A 19,821-nucleotide genomic window follows, 5' to 3' on the forward strand; every position below is an offset into this window, starting at 1 on the left:
GCTGTTACTTAGAACATTGTGTGCAGCGGGAGACACCTCAGCATGACATATGCGACACGTATAGACGGCTCATTAGCACAGCTGTACATTACATATACACAGCTGACCATAAGTTTGTTAGTGCAGTTCTTCTAGGTACGTTACAACATGAATCGCCAGTGAAGCCTTTTAGACTGACACAAAATGATATTAAGTTAATAACAATAAGCGTCGGTCATTCTAGGCACTATCTGCTTGTGCTTTTTGCATTGACGCAATATGTACAGGAACATTGTAACACACTATAATTATTACAAACAGTAGCAATGAAGACACGACAGGTACATACCAACTTTCAGTATGCGAGTCAAGAAACAATGATAGAATTCACTTACCTTTGTCTGTCCTCTTACTGTGAGCGTAAAGTGAATTTATGGTATGTTACAACTTCCAAGTTGTTTCATTTAAGAAGTGTGATAACATTTACTTATACAAGTATTATGTAATCTCTTATAATACAGTATGAGCATAGATTGTGTTAACTGAAAATCTGTTACTACTCGTACTATTCGGCAATTCTACATTAAAGACTGAAACGGAGGCATTTGGCTTCGATCCTTTCTTTCGTTCTTTTTTGTATTTCCACCAATGTAACAGCAGTGTTGTCAAACCCAGCTCGCGCTATTCGTCCACGAGACTCAGAGGGCCGTAGATACGGGTTCCCAGGTAGATGCTGTGTTTCTTCACTTCCGTAAGGCGTTCTATATAGTTCCCCACAGTGTTTTAATGGACAAAGTAAGAGCATATGGACTATCAGACCAATTGTGTGATTGCATTGAAAAGTTCCTAGATAACAGAACGCAGCATTTCATTCCCAATGGAGATAAGTCTTCCGAAATAAGAGTGATTTCAGGTGTGCCACAGGGCAGTGTTGTAGGACGGTTGCTATTCACAATATGCGTAAATGACCTTGTGGATAACATCGGAAGTTCACTGAGGCTTTTTGCGGAAGATGCTGTAGTACATCGAGAGGTTGTAACAATGGAAAATTGTACTGAAATGCAGGAGGATCTGCAACGAATTGACGCGTGGTGCAGGGAATGGCAATTGAATCTCAATGTAGACAAGTGTAATGTGCTGCGAATACATAGAAAGAAAGATACTTCATCATTTAGCTACAATACAGCAGGTCAGCAAATGGAAGCAGTTAATTCCATAAATTATCTGGGAGTAGGCATTAGGAGTGATTTAAAATGGAATGACCATATAAAATTAATTGTCGGTAAAGATGATGCCAGACTGAGATTAATTGGAAGAATCCTAAGGAAATGGAGTCCGAAAACAAAAGAAGTAGGTTACAGTACACTTGTTCGCCCACTGCTTGAATACTGATCACCGGTGTGGGATCCGTACCAGATAGGGTTGATAGAAGAGATAGAGAAGGTCCAACGGAGAGCAGCGCGCTTCGTTACAGGATCATTTAGTAATCGCGAAAGCGTTACGTAGATGATAGGTAAACTCCAGCGGAAGACTCTGCAAGAGAGACGCTCAGTAGCTCGGTACGGGCTTTTGTTGAAGTACCTTCACCGAGGAGTCAAGCAGTATATCGCTCCCTCCTTCGTATATCTCGTGAAGAGACCATGAGGATAAAATCAGAGAGATTACAGCCCACACAGAGGCATACCGACAATCTTTCCTTCCACGAACAATACGAAGCTGGAATAGAAGGGAGAACCGATAAAGATACTCATAGTAGCCTCCACCACATACCGTCAGGTGGCTTGCGGAGTATGGATGTAGATGTAGATGTATTGATTTCGCCGTAAAAAAAGACTTACCTGACATACCATTCTCTTCTCTTGTCTTCTCTTTTTTCCCTTTTGCTTTGTTCGTGTTTCCGACGAGCCTCTATACCATGTTTTCGGATTTGTACGAAATATGCGATTAAGAATGTTCCGTCAGTTCTTGGTAGAATATTTTATACATTATGACGGAAAACGCAAGCGACAGGGATGTAACATACTACAACATTTATTATATCTTTCAGAAACCGGTTTTCGGCTGTTACGTCTTCATCAGGTACAAAGATAAATATGTGGTTGAGTGAATTTTTCGTAGCATCAAAGATTTTAAGCTTGTGCATCTAGTGAGTGTCTTTGTTTCCAAAGATGAAACATATTACTGTTAGACGTAGGAATAAAACGAGAGGAAGATTGTTTAAATAAGAAATTTGATACATTTACAAATTAAAAAGACAACAATTTATGATAATCGTTCTTAGAAGAAAATAAATTGAACAATAAATGTTGGTGACATTTCCAAGTCTGGCGATGAATAAAATGCTCTTGTCCGTAACAGGTCCTAAATAATAAGCAGCTTAGATACAAAAGTGAAATTAAGCAAGTAAGTGAAGCAAATATGATTATACAAAGTAAATTTTTTTAACATGATGAGAGAAATTATAGCAACTGAAATACGGAAAAACTGGGATATGTGAGTGAGGGGTAATGTAGGAGAAATTATAGCAACTGAAATACGGAAAAAATGGGATATGTGAGTGTGAGGGGTAATTTAAGAGAAATTATAGCAACTGAAATACGGAAAAAATGGGATATGTGAGTGTAAGGGGTAATTTACAACACGTCGTGGATGCGGTTGTGAATAGCGTCTGCAGTTTGCAGTGGCGAGTTAGGGAACTGTGTTTGGTCGTATAGTACTACCTTGGGCATATGCACATATGTGCATTAATTTCTATTACTGCAAGATAGTTCATCTGTCTTCTTTTATGGAGATGTTGCGCCTTGTACCCACGGGCTTTTTTTAAGTATGTGACCTGAAACAGTGGAGTCTCCTGTTCTAAGTATCCAGCTTTTGTAGTGTTCCTTCTAATCTTCTATCTAACAATTAAAATGTGGCTCTAGAGTATACTAAAATAGCAGCTCAAAGATGATATTTATTTCCCCATTTAACGAGCGGATTGTGCAAGAATACATTAACTATCTGGAAATGTATTAATCATTACGCATTACACAACGAAACCGACCGTAATGATGTAGTTGAAATAAGTCAGATGTGGACCTTAAAGCCTCGTAGAATAGCACGGAACAAGTTTACAGCCGCCCGTGGTGGCCGTGCGGTTCTGGCGCTGCAGTCCGGAACCGCGGGACTGCTACGGTCGCAGGTTCGAATCCTGCCTCGGGCATGGGTGTGTGTGGTGTCCTTAGGTTAGTTAGATTTAAGTAGTTCTAAGTTCTAGGGGACTTATGACCTAAGATGTTGAGTCCCATAGTGCTCAGAGCCATTTGAACATTTGAACAAGTTTACAGATCCATGCAGTAGCCTGTAGTGGAAAGCAACGAAACAAGATATTGAAGGGAATTCAAAAATGGTTACTTCAAGAGGAAACAGTACTCAGTATGAGCAAGGTAAGCACGGAGCAAGAGGTGGAGTGACTCACGTAAATCAATCCGAAAGAGAAATTGACAGGAATGAAATAATGATATAGAATTGAGAAAAAATTTCTTAGAGCGCAGGTTACTGTGGAAGTGATACATATATTGTATAAAAGCAGAGAAGAAATGCGAAGCGTTAAGAACTCTGTTGAATGGAAATAGCTTGTAACTTGAGTCGTCAGAAGCAACGTGAGAGGAAGGAAGGTCTGTGGAACGCTAACACCAGAAGAATGGGCAAGAGTGTGCGACATGAGTTATGTGTTCCAGAAGTAGTTAACACGGAACTAGGTGGCGAAATAGCACCCGAAAACTTTTAGAAGTAAACGAATATTAAAGCTGCTAGATAAATTACTGAGGACAAGATGCACGGAGACGAAAATTTTAATTAATTCGTGGATATAAAATAGTCATGAAAATAAAGAAGTGATGTACACAAGAACGAAGCAGTGACTTACTAGAGTCGTTTTCTTTGAGGGTGCAACAGCCATATGCTTATTTAATATTAACATGTGACTTGATTTATAAGATACTGATCAAAATTAAAATTTAATGCGCAAACATTTTTTTATGATGCCTTGTGCCACAATGTTATGCACAAATCATTCTGTCTTCTGAAATGACACTATGAAGAATATAGTATACAGCTGTTATTCATTAGTGCAGTGCATTACTGTCTATATGATTTGTCTGTTGTTGGGAAGACGACGTCGAAATTTTTTAATCACTACGCTTATGAGTACTTATACTCTCTATAGAGTTTCAAGCTACACATGTTTACACTGCATGCAGTGCACCACACAATCCCAGTCGTGACACCAATTGCTTGCAACCGTAGACGAGAAGTATGTACTCATCGTTTAACAAGTTTTATTTTGTGTTGAAATATATGTTCGAAAATAACCTACAGAAACTCTGTTTTTAGTGTCGTGTAACGGCTAATCACTGGAAGAATGCGTAACGCCTCTGAAGAACCCAACCGTGCTCTCGAGTGTCTGGTCGCCATCTGCAGTGCATCGAAGGCCATCGTTCCTCTGACAAGCGCACACGTATTTTTTCTACCGTCTCTGAGCCTGAGAATAACAATTTTGATAACGATTCTGTATTATATTTTGTCCTGTTGGATGTATCAAAATGTTTATGCCTTCGTTGACGCGAAGTAAAGTGCTGTGTAACTGCAATGAGGATAAGCTCCGGCCAGAGGTGAGATTCCTTTGCTGTATTGAGACATGATGGAGCCACAGATGTGTGCAGAATGCAGTTAATGCAAAGTTCAGCAGTTAAAAAGTTTTGGGTGATCTTGTTAAATCAGTATGTATAGCTCAGTTGTTGAGATACAGAAGTTAACTCGTTGCAAAAGTCAGCTTTATGTCGTAGACCAACGATAAAAGATAAAGTACATGGATAGAAAGTACTTCCCATCAGGAAGTAGGAACCGTTAAATCCTCGTTTCCTCAATATGTGCCTTAGTCTCGGCATGGTAGGGAAAAGAGAAATGACAACGCTATGAAGTACACTTTTCCATATATTTAATTCCTGAAACTTTGTTACAACTGCCATAGTTCGAAATTTGTTTACTGAAGCAGGAAGTGCGTTTGTTCTGTAAGAGCTGTTACACTTGACCAAAGGCTTCTAGAACATGGAAGACAGTTTCGAAAGGTTCCCCAAAGCGGGTACACAACCTTTCTTTGTGTCAACAGGTTTGTCATACGTTAACTTCTTAGATTGAACCATAGATAAAACTGACTAAGGCTAGTAACATAGAAACCATAACATACTAAAAAAATTACGCATTTACAGCAGATACCACCGTATCTTAAGTTGTTCGTTTTGGCGTACATTCTCTTTATCTGTACGTAGAAATAAATTTCCCAGACCGTGTCCTGGATGCCACTTGTTTTAATCTTTTTCTCAAACTACATACGAGTCTGAAATATGTTAAGTGAGAAATTGTGTTTAATAACATATCCTTTCAATGGTAAATAAATATACTTCCTATTTAACAACATTAATTAGCTGTTTCTATGGAAAATGAAATTTAACTTTAGGGTGAGAAATAAAAACGATATCAAAATGTACTACGTTAATAGTTTTTACCATGATTACAGCATTAACAGACCACTTTTTGAAACTTAGATCTGTCCACTTCACTGTGATTACCGACAATTTCCCATATCATCTCCATCAACTTGTCGCTGGGTTCCTTGACAGTTGTGAAGATTTGAGCCACTTCTGTAACAGAAACATTCGCTTTATGCAGTTCTCAACCGGTTAATTGACGGACAGGATTAAATGTGTCATGTATCCTTATAGCATGTGCAAATGCTGCAGATTACCGTAGATTTCCTTACAGCTACTGATGTAATGAATGCTCTTTCAGACTGAAGTTACTGCCAGGGTGAACTGACTAGAATAATACAATAATGTTTCCTAAATCTCATCTAAATTATCTCATGCTACTACAATCGTGCGAGCAAGAAATCTTTAACTGAAAAAGGCTTTGAACGTAAGAAATAAAAATTAAATTTAACGTCTTTTCGAACCTGTCATAAGTTCGGACTGGAGAAGAACTGGAAAAACCGGCAAAGTCTGTTTCAAATGAATTATTCCGGCATTTGTTTTAAGAGATTTAGGGAGATGTAAATGTCCAAAACATGAATGGCTGGATGTCGTTTTGAGCCAGCTTGCAACCAGATGAGTGTCCATCGTATTTCCAACGCTCCTCTCTGTCAGTGAAACTGGTCTGCAGATCGATGCCGAAAGTCATGTGAAAGTGTTAACATCATGTGACAAGAGGTGTTTGCTATCGTTGTACAGGGTTATTCTGAATGATGGAACCACTTTCAAAAATTCGTTTGTATTCAGGTACAAATACAAAATGAACAAGCTTTGTGCTAATGAAAAAAGGAAGTTTCAAAGTTTGTGGTGGGCGGTGACGGGCGGGCTGTGATGGTTTCAAAAGCGGCCGGTAGAGTTCGCACGGCATAGGACCGTCGTTCCGTTTCACTGTCAGTTGCGAGTCGGATGGCGACTATGGTGCACAAGGTTTTCTGCGCTCTTGAGTTTGCGAAAAGTGAGTGGCAAACACCAGCGCAGCGAGCATTTCGCACCAGATTCGGTGTTCGACCTCCAACTCACAAAAGCATTAGCCGTTGGTTTAAGCAATTTAAAGAGACTGGGAGTGTGTGCAAAGGAAGAACCATAGGCCAACCGCGTATGTTAGAGGTCGAAATTTACTTCGGAGAGCACTACATATGGCAAACATAAACCCTTCCTTGATTAAAATAATACAACAGATGTATAAAGATAACATTTGCCAAGTGGAAGTTGGTATTAAACTTTCACAGAAATTTAGAACAAGCAAAGGCATTTTACAGGGCTGTCCCATGTCACCATCATTATTTAAAATCTATATAGATATTAGCCTTAGAACATGGTCTCGTAAATGTAATAGTATGGGGTTAGAAATAAGAGATGGAGTCTATCTACATCATTTATTATTTACTGATGATCAAGTAGTCATAGCACATAATGGGGAGGATGCTAACTATATGTGCAATCAACTAGCAGTAGCATACAAAACTTGGGGTTTGAAGATTAATTACCAAAAAACAGAATACTTGACTAATGATTCAGATGAGCTATACATTGAAGGAAAGAAAATCAAAAAGATAAACACTTTCTCTTATTTGGGATCCATTTTAGAAATCGAGGGAAAATCAGAGTCAGAAATCAATAAAAGAATTAGTAGCGGACGGAGGGTCATTGGGATGCTTAACTCAGTCTTATGGAGCAGAAATGTAATGAGCAGAACTAAAAAATTATTATACAAAGCCATGTTAGAGAGTGTGGTTCTGTATGGAACGGAGACCTGGACAATTAACATGAAGCACATTAAAAAATTACAAGCTCTAGAGATGGACTTTTGGAGAAGATCGGCAAGAATCTCCAGGAAAGAAAAGATAAGGAACACCGAAGTAATAAGGAGAATGGAAATAAAAGACAGAAAATATGACGTAATGGATAGGAAGAAATTACAGTGGTACGGGCATGTACGACGAATGAAGAAAATCAGAATACCAAAATTGATACTGGAGTGGGAACAGGAGGAGAGAAGAAGAAGAGGACGACCTATGACCACCTGGCTCCAAAATGTACAGCACACAATGAGGAGAATGGGCGCAGAGGAAGAAGACACACAAGATCGAAACACCTGGAGGAATATTTTGAGAATATAGTTTAAGAACGTTGATTGTTTGCACTGTAATTTCCAAGTAAATTATTATGTTGGAGATAAGCCTCTGTAATGAGGAAAAGCTCAAAATAATAAATAATAAAAGCGACTGGGAGTGTGTGCAAAGGAAGAAGCATAGGCCGACCGCGTATGTTAGAGGATGAAAGTTTTAAACTGATATCGAACATTACGAAAAAAAATTTGAAACTTCCTCTTTTCATTTAGTATTTGTAGTTGAATAAATACGAAGTTTCGAAAATGGTTCCAGCGTTCAGAACAAACATGAATATGATCATTCTGGAAATAGTGTTACTACTACACTACGTTTGAAGGGGAAGAGATTCAGTAGGCAACGAAAAGGATAGAAATTTGTCTGATTAGGCCATACAAAAATTCAACGACTTTTTGTTATGATTGCGTGCGTCTTAATGGAACTGCGAAAACTGTCTTTTAAGGTAAAAGGAACTGCGAAAATGTGTTTTAAAGAAAAGAGACCTCTAATGCAACATACACTCCTGGAAATGGAAAAAAGAACACATTGACACCGGTGTGTCAGACCCACCATACTTGCTCCGGACACTGCGAGAGGGCTGTACAAGCAATGATCACACGCCGGCACAGCGGACACACCAGGAACCGCGGTGTTGGCCGTCGAATGGCGCTAGCTGCGCAGCATTTGTGCACCGCCGCCGTCAGTGTCAGCCAGTTTGCCGTGGCATACGGAGCTCCATCGCAGTCTTTAACACTGGTAGCATGCCGCGACAGCGTGGACGTGAACCGTATGTGCAGTTGACGGACTTTGAACGAGGGCGTATAGTGGGCATGCGGGAGGCCGGGTGGACGTACCGCCGAATTGCTCAACACGTGGGGCGTGAGGTCTCCACAGTACATCGATGTTGTCGCCAGTGGTCGGCGGAAGGTGCACGTGCCCGTCGACCTGGGACCAGACCGCAGCGACGCACGGATGCACGCCAAGACCGTAGGATCCTACGCAGTGCCGTAGGGGACAGCACCGCCACTTCCCAGCAAATTAGGGACACTGTTGCTCCTGGGGTATCGGCGAGGACCATTCGCAACCGTCTCCATGAAGCTGGGCTACGGTCCCGCACACCGTTAGGCCGTCTTCCGCTCACGCCCCAACATCGTGCAGCCCGCCTCCAGTGGTGTCGCGACAGGCGTGAATGGAGGGACGAATGGAGACGTGTCGTCTTCAGCGATGAGAGTCGCTTCTGCCTTGGTGCCAATGATGGTCGTATGCGTGTTTGGCGCCGTGCAGGTGAGCGCCACAATCAGGACTGCATACGACCGAGGCACACAGGGCCAACACCCGGCATCATGTTGTGGGGAGCGATCTCCTGCACTGGCCGTACACCACTGGTGATCGTCGAGGGGGCACTGAATAGTGCACGGTACATCCAAACCGTCATCGAACCCATCGTTCTACCATTCCTAGACCGGCAAGGGAACTTGCTGTTCCAACAGGACAATGCACGTCCGCATGTATCCCGTGCCACCCAACGTGCTCTAGAAGGTGTAAGTCAACTACCCTGGCCAGCAAGATCTCCGGATCTGTCCCCCATTGAGCATGTTTGGGACTGGATGAAGCGTCGTCTCACGCGGTCTGCACGTCCAGCACGAACGCTGGTCCAACTGAGGCGCCAGGTGGAAATGGCATGGCAAGCCGTTCCACAGGACTACATCCAGCATCTCTACGATCGTCTCCATGGGAGAATAGCAGCCTGCATTGCTGCGAAAGGTGGATATACACTGTACTAGTGCCGACATTGTGCATGCTCTGTTGCCTGTGTCTATGTGCCTGTGGTTCTGTCAGTGTGATCATGTGATGTATCTGACCCCAGGAATGTGTCAATAAAGTTTCCCCTTCCTGGGACAATGAATTCACGGTGTTCTTATTTCAATTTCCAGGAGTGTAGAAGTTAAAACAATAGATGGTGAGACGCTCGCAGAATCCCTCGAGCAATCTTACGGGGGTGTTATTGTCGGTGATTTGAGATCTAATATGTCCCGTTTTTTGTGTATATGAGTTTTGTGATGTCGTTACGGATAGTGATTGCTTCGGACGTTGAATACCTCCCAGTAGCCGTCATCTTAATACACGTGCAAAGTATGAAATGAATCGACAAACTGAATTTCCATCACACACATCGAAAATGAAAAACTACCGTAATAGTTCGTTCACGACACACACAACACAGTAGAAATGATTAATGGAAGAAGATGAGAGAGACTAACCATATCCCAGAAAACAGTAGCGGTCCATGATGAAATCCTCATGTGAGTACACTATGTTATACGGTCCGCTCAGTAGAGATTTCCCTGGAAAGAGAAGTAGATAAAAATGTTTATGTCTAGCTCCTCCACAAGAGTAAGGTAACTCAAAAACAAATGAGTTTGATAAGTTCTAAGAGCAACACGTGTGACCTGTTCTGCCAACCACGAAAAAAGGCTCTGCAGTTCTAGAAAACTAGCTTACATTTATGAAAGTATGAATTTGCCCTTACATACGCCTTCGTAGACCTTGTCTATCCTGTTTCCATTTCCTGTGGCTGATGCAACGCAGTTAAGGGGAAAGCTGAAAAAAAGAGAACAATACTAGTAAGTTTAAATGTATATATCTCACTCATGTGCAATATACTGATATTCTCTGTGGTAAATTCTGAAATTATTGCTAGGGCGCAGCCTTCTCGTTGAAATTGGCTCCAACGTTTTCCGAAGTCCTTCCAGCCAGTGCTGCAAACAATTGGTGTTTTATTATATTTTATGTGATTCTTTATAACAGTTTATGAATTTAGGAACCGAATCAAGAATTACATCATCCCATATGTAGTTTCCAAGGTGTGGCAGCTTAAAATGGCACACTGCACCGAAACAGAAACCCGAATTTGCTCTCCGCAAATAATTCTCTAATCGTCAGAGCAGGACAGCAGGTTATGCCAATATCTGTCCTACCGCAAGTTCACAGAATCACTCGTAACAAGCCATACAGTACTTGTGTCACATACCTGGACGAACGGATAACGCTGTCCTGCATGCAGGTTTGCTATCCTTCGAATTTCAGAACTGTGATCACTCCACCGCTGACTTTTAGATTCATTCTGTAGTTGTAACATACATTGAGTTTTCGCCTGCTGTCTCTGTGAATGGTGAACTTAATGGCGTGTTTCAGTTTACTGATACACCATGTTTATCGGCTGTAAAACCTGTGAATTTCAAAAATATAGAAAAATAGGCCCTATTTTGGTGATATATTTGCTGTGTAACATCATGGCTCCTGCATAACTGTGATTCACGTTCAGAATGCGTCTCAGCGTGAATTTATCTGTACAATCACCGGATCGAAGTACTTTCAATCGTTGTAAGATGCAGTCAAGTCGTTCGCAGTTTGATGCTTATTAAGAAAATCTAAAGTAATAAGGAAAGGAAAGTATTACAAAGTAAAGAACTTAAATCAACAAAACAAAAAACAACACAAGAATGAGGATACTGTATCAGAAATATTTACAGTCGTCCTCCTTATTACAGCCATCATTCAATTGTTCGGTTGAAGATACAGACAGCTGTTTTAGAAGTGTTGCAAACATTGAAAATTCCGGTAAAGAGAACTGTGTCTCTCAAGACTGCACACAGTTCGAAATATTTTTAGAAGCGTTTAGCAATCAACGGTTGCAGTAGCCCTTATAGCAAATTATACTTCGTAAACTATAAGTGACAACCAGTCTCTGAAAAGAACTACTTATATTACCAGCTGTCCCATAGGAACATAATGTCAAGAGCTGACAAACAAAAAGCTTGTTAAATATCTATACGCAATGTCCTTGTGAACGGATTAACATTTTTATTATTTGGTGTTTAACTTGCAGTTAGCAGCATATTCTTTTTGTATAAATTCTACTCATTGAGTGAGCAAGAAAATTAACACACAGACCGAGACTTAATGGCAAATTAAAACTGTTAATACACAAACAGGCAATACATGAAGCAGGCAAAAAGGAATACAAACGTCTCAAAAATGAGATCGACGGGAAGTGCAAAATGGCTAAGCAGGGATGGCTAGTGGACAAATGTAAGGATGTAGAGGCTTATCTCATCAGGGGTAAGATACAGCCTACAGGAAAATTAAAAAGACCTTTGGAGAAAAGAGAACCACTTGTATGAATATCAAGAGCTCAAATGTAAACCCAGTTCTAATTAAAGAAGGGAAAACAGAAAGATGGAAGGAGTATATAGAGGGTATATACAAGGGCGATGTACTTGAGGACAATATTATAGAAATTGAAGAGAATGTAAATGAAGGTGAAATGGGAGATATGATACTGCGTGAAGTGTTTGACAGAGCACTGAAAGACCTGAGCCGAAACAAGGCCACGGGAGTAGACAACATTCCATTAGAACTACTGACGGCCTTGGGAAAGCCAGTCCTGACAAAACTCTACCATCTGGTGAGGAAGATGTATGAGACAGGTGAAGTACCCTCAGACTTTAAGAAGAATATAATAATTCCAATCCCAAAGAAAGCAGGTGCTGACAGATGTGAAAATCACCGAACTATCAGTTTAATAAGTCACAGCTGCAAAATACTAACACGAATTCTTTACAGACGAATGGAGAAACTGGTAGAAGCTAACATCGGGGAAGATCAGTTTGGATTCCGTAGAAATATTGGAACAAGTGAGGCAATACTGACTCTACAACTTACCTTAGAAGAAAGATTAAGGAAAGGCAAACATACATTTCTAGCATTTGTAGACTTAGAGAAAGCTTCTGACGATGTTGACTGGAATACTCTCTTCCAAATTCCAAAGGTGGCAGGGGTAAAATACAGGGAGCGAAAGGCTATTTACAATTTGTACAGAAACCAGATGTCGGTTATAAGAGTCGAGGGGCATGAAAGGTAAACAGCGGTTGGGAAGGGAGTGAGACAGGGTTGTAGCCTCTCTCCAACGTCATTCAATCTGTATATTGAGCAAGCAGTAAAGGAAACAAAAGAAAAATTCGGAGTAGGTATTAAAATCCATGGATAAGAAATAAAAACTTTGAGGTTCACCGATGTCATTGTAATTCTGTCAGAGACAGCAAAGGACTTGGAAGAGCAGTTGAATGGAATGGACAGTGTCTTGAAAGGAGGATATAAGATGAACATCAACAAAAGCAAAACGAGGATAATGGAATGTAGTCGAATTAAGTCGGGTGATGTTGAGGGAATTAGATTAGGAAATGAGACGCTTAAAGTAGTAAAGGAGTTTTGCTATTTGGGGAGCAAAATAACTGATGATGGTCGAAGTAGAGAAGATATAAATTTAGACTGGCAATGGCAAGGAAAGCGTTTCTGAAGAAGAGAAATTTGTTAACATCGAGTATAGATTTAAGTGTCAGGAAGTCGTTTCTGAAAGTATTTGTATGGAGTGTAGCCATGTATGGAAACATGGACAATAAATAGTTTGGACAGGAAGAGAATAGAAGCTTTCGAAATGTGGTGCTACAGAAGAATGCTGAAGATTAAATGGGTAGGTCACATAACTAATGAGGAGGTATTGAATAGAATTGGGGAGAAGATGAGTTTGTGGCACAACTTGACGAGGGAAGGGACCGGTTGGTAGGACATGTTCTGAGGCATCAAGGGATCACAAATTTAGCTTTGGAGGGCAGCGTGGCGGGTAAAAATCTTAGAGGGAGACCAAGAGATGAATACATTAAGCAGAATCAGAAGGATGCAGGTTGCAGTAGGTACTGGGAGATGAAGAAACCTGCACAGGATAGGGTAGCATGTAGAGCTGCATCAAACCAGTCTCAGGACTGAAGACCACAACAACAACAACAACAACAATACACAAAAGTGTACTGACCCAAAGATTCTTGAAATTGTATGGACTGTTTTGATATTATCGCGTTTATCAAGAAACAATAATATTTGGCCAATCCTTCTGGGTATATGTGTATTTCGGAAGTGTCTACAAAATCCTTTTTGTTTTGGAATAGATTTTATTGCGATGGAGCACTAGGAGATCACTATCAACATGTGGTTGAATATCTCTTCTCTTACTTACTTTATTTACATTGGTACAGAATTCTGTTTCCGTTGCTGTCAGGGGAATGCATTATGTTAACTCAGTGAGGAATGTAGCCTTCTTAAGAAGATAAATAAATTATCACGTATTTATCGCTGTCCACTAGTATCTAGCCATTGTTATAACATGCCGAGCCTCACATAAAGCAGGTTATTCCAGTGACTTACAAAGGCACCTTGCTGAAGTTCCCGGTAAGGTTCATCTCGATCATGGTCTCCCCAGGCGACTGGACGTAAGTAACACAGCCCAGGTCAAACAGGCCGGGTACCTTGTACTGGTATTGCTGGTACCAGGGCTTCTCCTCCTGTGGATCCACGGCACAGCTTGTAAGTACAATAATCACAGCATGTGATATTAACTATTCCAGCTTATAAGTTGGAGCGTTAATACACTGATCAAGTGAAACTGTATAGGTTTTATGTTAAAGACTAAATTCTCTAACAGGTTCACGAGAACCGAATACGAGCTCAACGGACGAACGCAGGAAAGGATTTAACAACACACGTACAATTGAATTAGATATATAGCCAATACAACGTAGAAAATTTATGTATACGTTACACTGGGGCAGTCTAATGTGTCACGTGTATTAAAAATGTTATTTTCCTTTAGACATTGCTGTCAACTCAGGCAGTTCCTGACTTCAGGTTTTACTGACTCCTGTTACGGAAAAGATTGCAAAGAATGCGTTTTGTGTGACAATTTCTTCCAATTACTTTTTTACTGTCTTACATAAACTATGAATCTTATTTCCTTCTGTCATAAATACATTGAAAAATTGCTTGTAATATTGTTTAATCATAAAAGTATTGTGGGCTTGTATAATACCTTTCCTGTACTGCTACTAACTTACGGTAGTGATGTAGAATAACTCCGTGGAGGCATCTTGCAGTACACAGCCCACACTGTCAGAGGAAGCACCCTCCGCCAGCAAAGGCAGCACCAGGAGTAGCAGCGGAAACATCTGTCGGCAAAGACAACGCTCACTGTTTATCGAAATGAGTGGAATATAAGATATAGAGGGTGACTGAAATGCCCCTACCTACGGGTATAACCAACCCACAAGGCCTTCAGAAACCATGTGCTACGTTTTCATATTCTCTCGCTCGATACATGCAAGCTTTTAGTCCCATGAAAAAGTTGAACAGGTCGCTTTTACAAAATTTAATGAACATAAATATTGTACTGGGATACGCACCCGCTGGAGGCCAGCGCTTTCGAGTTAAACAAGAAAAATGCTTTTGGACATCACTTGTGTACGTATTTCTTGAATAGTTCGAAAACTACAGCTTCTAGCAGATAAAATCGTAGTGCAAAATTTTCGTACAAAAAAGTCCTGTCTTTTTTTATACAGGACCCTAGTTTGCACGTAGCGAGCGAAAGAATATGAAAACTAGCACGTGGTATTTGAGGGCGTTGCACTTTACATAAGACACGTTAATAGGGGCACCTGAAATCTCCCTGTATACGTCGTCATTAGCGATTATTTATTACGTAACAAACATATCGTAGCTAACGAAAGTCGCGTAACAAAAGAAGTTCTTCGTCGCTCCATCTAAACCATACACTAGAGTTGACGATAATTGGAATACCCAGAAACAACGTTTCGACAATATCCATACTGGAGGACGTGGATGACAGTGGACCCGCAACAAGTAATTAAGGCTAGAGGAAGAAGATCGAGACGGATTCAGAGTAGTGCCGTCTTATATGCGACAAGGGAACGCACTGCTAAATCAGTAACGAGCTAGAAAGTGAAACTGAGAAGACACAACAAGAGCCAGCATGCTGGTAAATGTCATTCACTACATCCTCAGCACGTGAGATTTCAGGTGGCGTATTGAGTCTGTGGATCCACTGGACACATGAGGGTTATCTGAGCGGGTTATTGGAACATCTCCTTCTTGTTCCTATTGCATTAAACATCTGTACTCGTCGTATGTAAGACGAATCGACAACGGAACTTTGCACTGGTTGTGGACCTGTCTGTGTCGACACTTCAACGGTGTCTTCTGGGGGGATGGACGGATGGCACGCAACTCATTCCATAGTCGTCCACTCTCAACAAACTAAAAACGCCACAGGCCGTTAAATGCCCTCAATAGCGTGGAGAGAGGCGATCTTTTGTGTTACAGAATTAGTCACACTTCACGGTGTCCTTGAAGGCATATGTCGCAGCTAATGAAAACCTGTTGCAGACCAACTCTAAACCTATATACCTCGCGTTTCACGAGCAGCAGACTTAAACTTAGGCCATTTGAGCATGCCTCCGGCTTCGAATAAGATCTTAATTATCACTGAACCTTCGTAACCTGAACCCAGTGGGTGTGTAATGTTAGCACCTCTGGAGAAGAGGTTATGGTAGAGAACTGTGGCTGGATTAGGGATACAAATAAACTGAATTAATTTCATTGAACTGAAATAAATGCAGTCACTAAAGCTGAAAGCTGTCAAGGTGTAATGAGATGAAATTAAAGCACCGGCTATCATATAACCCTGGGTTTGGTGTGGGGCGGCTGTGGGGAGGCTGGACTGCTGTGTCGTGCTGTGGGGTTGTGAACCACTGAGGGCCATGGCGGGACGAAGCCTCTCCTTCTTTTCTAGGTCCCCGGTTCAATACACAATACGCAATACACACAGGCAATCGCTCAGAAATTCTGACGATAAACAGACATCCCAGGTTTGAGTATTGGCTAGACACGATTTTCATTAGCTACGATATGTTCACTGTACTAGAGTGCAATGTTTTCTGAACACTCTTTGTTTATATCATTTCATACCAGAGTATATCATTCTAGCCACTTTCCGTGTCAGTGAACATGTCTCGATTGCCTTGTACTGAAGGCAGTCTGATCAGCAGAAATGAAATGATTACAGTTGGATTACTTTTTCTACCTTTATTACAACGGCAAAAAAATGAAATGATCGTGTGGCTTTGTTGAGGGTGAGAACCCATTTGGGGAAGGTCGATCGCCGAGTTTCAAGTCTTATTTCAGTGACGCCACATTGAGCTACTTCCATGTCGGTGATGATGAGATGATGATGAGGACAACACAACACTCAGTCCACGAGCGCAGAAAATCTCCAACCATACCGCTGCAGGGCAGGCAAGAACGTAACTACTCAGCTAAGAATGCGGACTGATCAGCAAAGGTTCTACTTCATGAGATTGTGTCCACACACAGCGATTCCACACGTCCAGACAATGACCAGTCCACTTTATGAAGACTGTGCAAACCTACTTCCAAGAACAGCGTCTGCCACCTTCGTATTACGCTTATTCGCTTGACCTGTAGTCCACCGAATTTACCTGGGACGTTGCTGAATGACATCTTGTCCATCACTGTCCTCTGCCAACAACGTTGCTAATATGCTGTGCAGTAACAAAAGAAAATGGATGAATGTTGCAAGACTCCTTACTTGTGTCCATGTCTGACGTTTTTCATTCGCGATTTCCGTTCAGAGGGACTTGAACTCTGGCCGCTGATTGGAGCCTCAGGAAAAGAACTGGACACCTTTATTAGTTAATTCTTGTCGATTCCTGACTTCTATTTTCAGCCTAGCCAAGTGTTTTTCTGTTGATTTTTTATTTTACATTTTCGAACATTAACAAGAATAAACTTAAATCTGAAAAGCTAAAATCCTGGAATAAAAAGCCTCCCACTCTATCGAACATGAGTCAGAGACCAGTAAGTTTTTCACTTAATTCAGGTTACATATTTTGACTCACGAGTTGGTTGGTTATCGTTCGTAATTGTTGCAGTATCTGTTCAAAATTGTTCAAATGGCTCTGAGTACTATGGGACTTAACTTCTGTGGTCATCAGTGCCCTAGAACTTAGAACTACTTAAACCTAACTAACCTAAGGACATCACACACATCCATGTCAGAGGCAGGGTTCGAACCTGCAGTATCTGTATTACTAAATGATTAACCGGCGGCAAACATCACTTGCGGGCTGCCTATCTAACGGCTTCCTGGGGCAACAAAAATTTATTGACCGAGTTAAAAGTTTTAAAATGCTGTTATAATCTCCGTATAAGGGGTATAATGTTGCATTAAATGGTTAACACAATGAGTCATGTATTAAAGCTATAAAATGGGAATAGGTCTTGAGTCGAGGTAACACACACGGTGCGTAAAATATCCAGACCACATTCATCCAATATTTGTATTATTAGAACTCTTGGCTACTTCTAATATACTTCATGTGTAGTTCAAACCTTCACGAAACTTTTTCTCGCTGACACTTCCTACAAAATGATGAAAGCAAAAAAGTTTTGCGTTTTCTACATTTTCGCCGCCCATGTTGTGAATTTGCAGCCTCAGGCATGACGTTTTATTTTTTTGCTTCTTTACCACTACTTTTACTGGCAACACATTTTGCGGATGATTTCCACGTATATCACGGAATGTATCTGACATTTTGTATCATTATGCGAGTTATTGTTCAGGAGATACGACAATTTATGTACAGGCATTCGATTCTTTTAATACTCGGGTGTGGGGTCTACAAGCTGCGTACTGTTCTCCTTGCCAACCATAACTACCGCACGGTAAGTATAAACAAATTATTGGTGTTTACTGTTCTAGGTAACAGGTAACCTTCTCTGTATCTAACTAGTAATTAATTTCCAGTTTCCACGGAGGGCAGAGTAAATGCTATTATTTCAAAAATCAAAGGAATATATGTTTGGTTACATAGGTTGTTCGGTGTGGGATGTCGTTATGTGACAACCAGGGACTACATCTCCCTTCAATACGACTCTGTTTAAGTTTACTAGAATGAAATTTTCACTCTGTAGCGTAATGTGCGCTGATATGAAACGTCCCTGGCAGATTAAAATAGTTTGCCGGACCGAGAACCCAGTTTCTGTGAAATTTGGAAGGTAGGAGACGAGGTACTGGCGGAAGTAAAGGTGTGAGGACGGCTAGTCAGGCGTGCTTGGGTAGCTTGCATGGTAAAGCACATGTCCGCGAAAGGAAGAGGTCCCGAGTTCGAGTCTCCGTCCGGCTCACGGTTTTAATCTGCCAGGAACCTTCTGTTCAAGGTTCTCCGTGAGTGGTCTAGTACCAGAGGCACCTATTTACACTGTGAAGGCAGCATACAAAGTGATACTTAATTACTTCACAATACGCAGAACCAGCTGCTAATGTGCTGAGCACACAACGACATGTGACATCTCTGGCAGCTTTCTTAGATTCGCACATGTGAAAGTCGAATACGAATGTGAGTCACACGGCACGTTAATTAATTTCACATTACAACGAGAAAATACATGTAATCAGATTTTCTTGTGTAATTGAAAATTAGTAAAACATATAGAGTTTGAGTGGTGAGCAATGTAGCTTTCATAATAAACGAATTTTTTATTCAAGATTAAAAAATCTCTTTATTGCACAGGAATTATGAGTCCATTTGCTTATATTTTCTTTCTCACCTACCTTTTATTCTAAAATAGATCCTTGGCGATATCTATTTGAATACAGTTAGGACATTGTGTAGGGCATATTTCAGTGACTAACGTTCCGTCTGCTAATCCTGGATAGCATCCTCAGGGACTACAAACACGATGCTAGATGATTTTCAGGCTTTAAGAAACTCAATCAGCCGAGCTTAAATAGAACAGAAAAATTGAAATTTGACGTGTTGTTGGCTTTAGTGTTAAACGACGCAAATCTAACTTTTCTACAGTACAAGTTCCATAAAACAAGTCTGTGCTGCTTTGAGACCTTATGCTTCTCTGAGATCTTTGACAGCGGTCGTATCAGGCTACGACTCGACTGTCACGTAGTTAGAGTGAACATCTCGGTTTTCTGACCTTTTTTTAAGATATAAAATCAACTGATTTCGTCTTTATAGCCTCTGATGAAGTTTCCAGTAAGACAAAATGTTTGACCGTGACACAACAGTTTTATACTAATAATACAGTAACCATCAAGGATGTAAACGACGACTGCGACAGCCTAAATATCATCTAGTACATCTTTCTTTCCGGCCAATTGCCAATTGTATGTTTTGATGAAGCGACCAATAGTAGTTTACCACCAAAACAGCATTCCAGGGGACCTG

At 40.9% G+C, this 19,821-nt stretch overlaps 1 protein-coding gene across 1 annotated transcript in view; it reads right to left on the reverse strand.

Annotated features, from left to right (window-relative positions):
- Window positions 1–4,940: 4,940 nt before the first annotated feature.
- LOC124622404 overlaps window positions 4,941–19,821 on the reverse strand; it is a 180,500-nt gene continuing 165,619 nt past the window's right edge. Inside the window, exons 2-6 of the mRNA XM_047148092.1 lie at window positions 14,602–14,712; window positions 13,916–14,052; window positions 10,185–10,255; window positions 9,916–9,999; window positions 4,941–5,660 (exon numbers count right to left, since the gene is read on the reverse strand). Coding sequence (XP_047004048.1) covers window positions 5,539–5,660; window positions 9,916–9,999; window positions 10,185–10,255; window positions 13,916–14,052; window positions 14,602–14,712 — 525 coding nt within the window. The 3' untranslated portion in view covers window positions 4,941–5,538. The remainder of the gene's footprint in view (window positions 5,661–9,915; window positions 10,000–10,184; window positions 10,256–13,915; window positions 14,053–14,601; window positions 14,713–19,821) is intronic.

The sequence above is a fragment of the Schistocerca americana genome, chromosome 7, assembly GCF_021461395.2.
Source record: "Schistocerca americana isolate TAMUIC-IGC-003095 chromosome 7, iqSchAmer2.1, whole genome shotgun sequence".
NCBI classification, from domain to species: domain Eukaryota; kingdom Metazoa; phylum Arthropoda; class Insecta; order Orthoptera; family Acrididae; genus Schistocerca; species Schistocerca americana.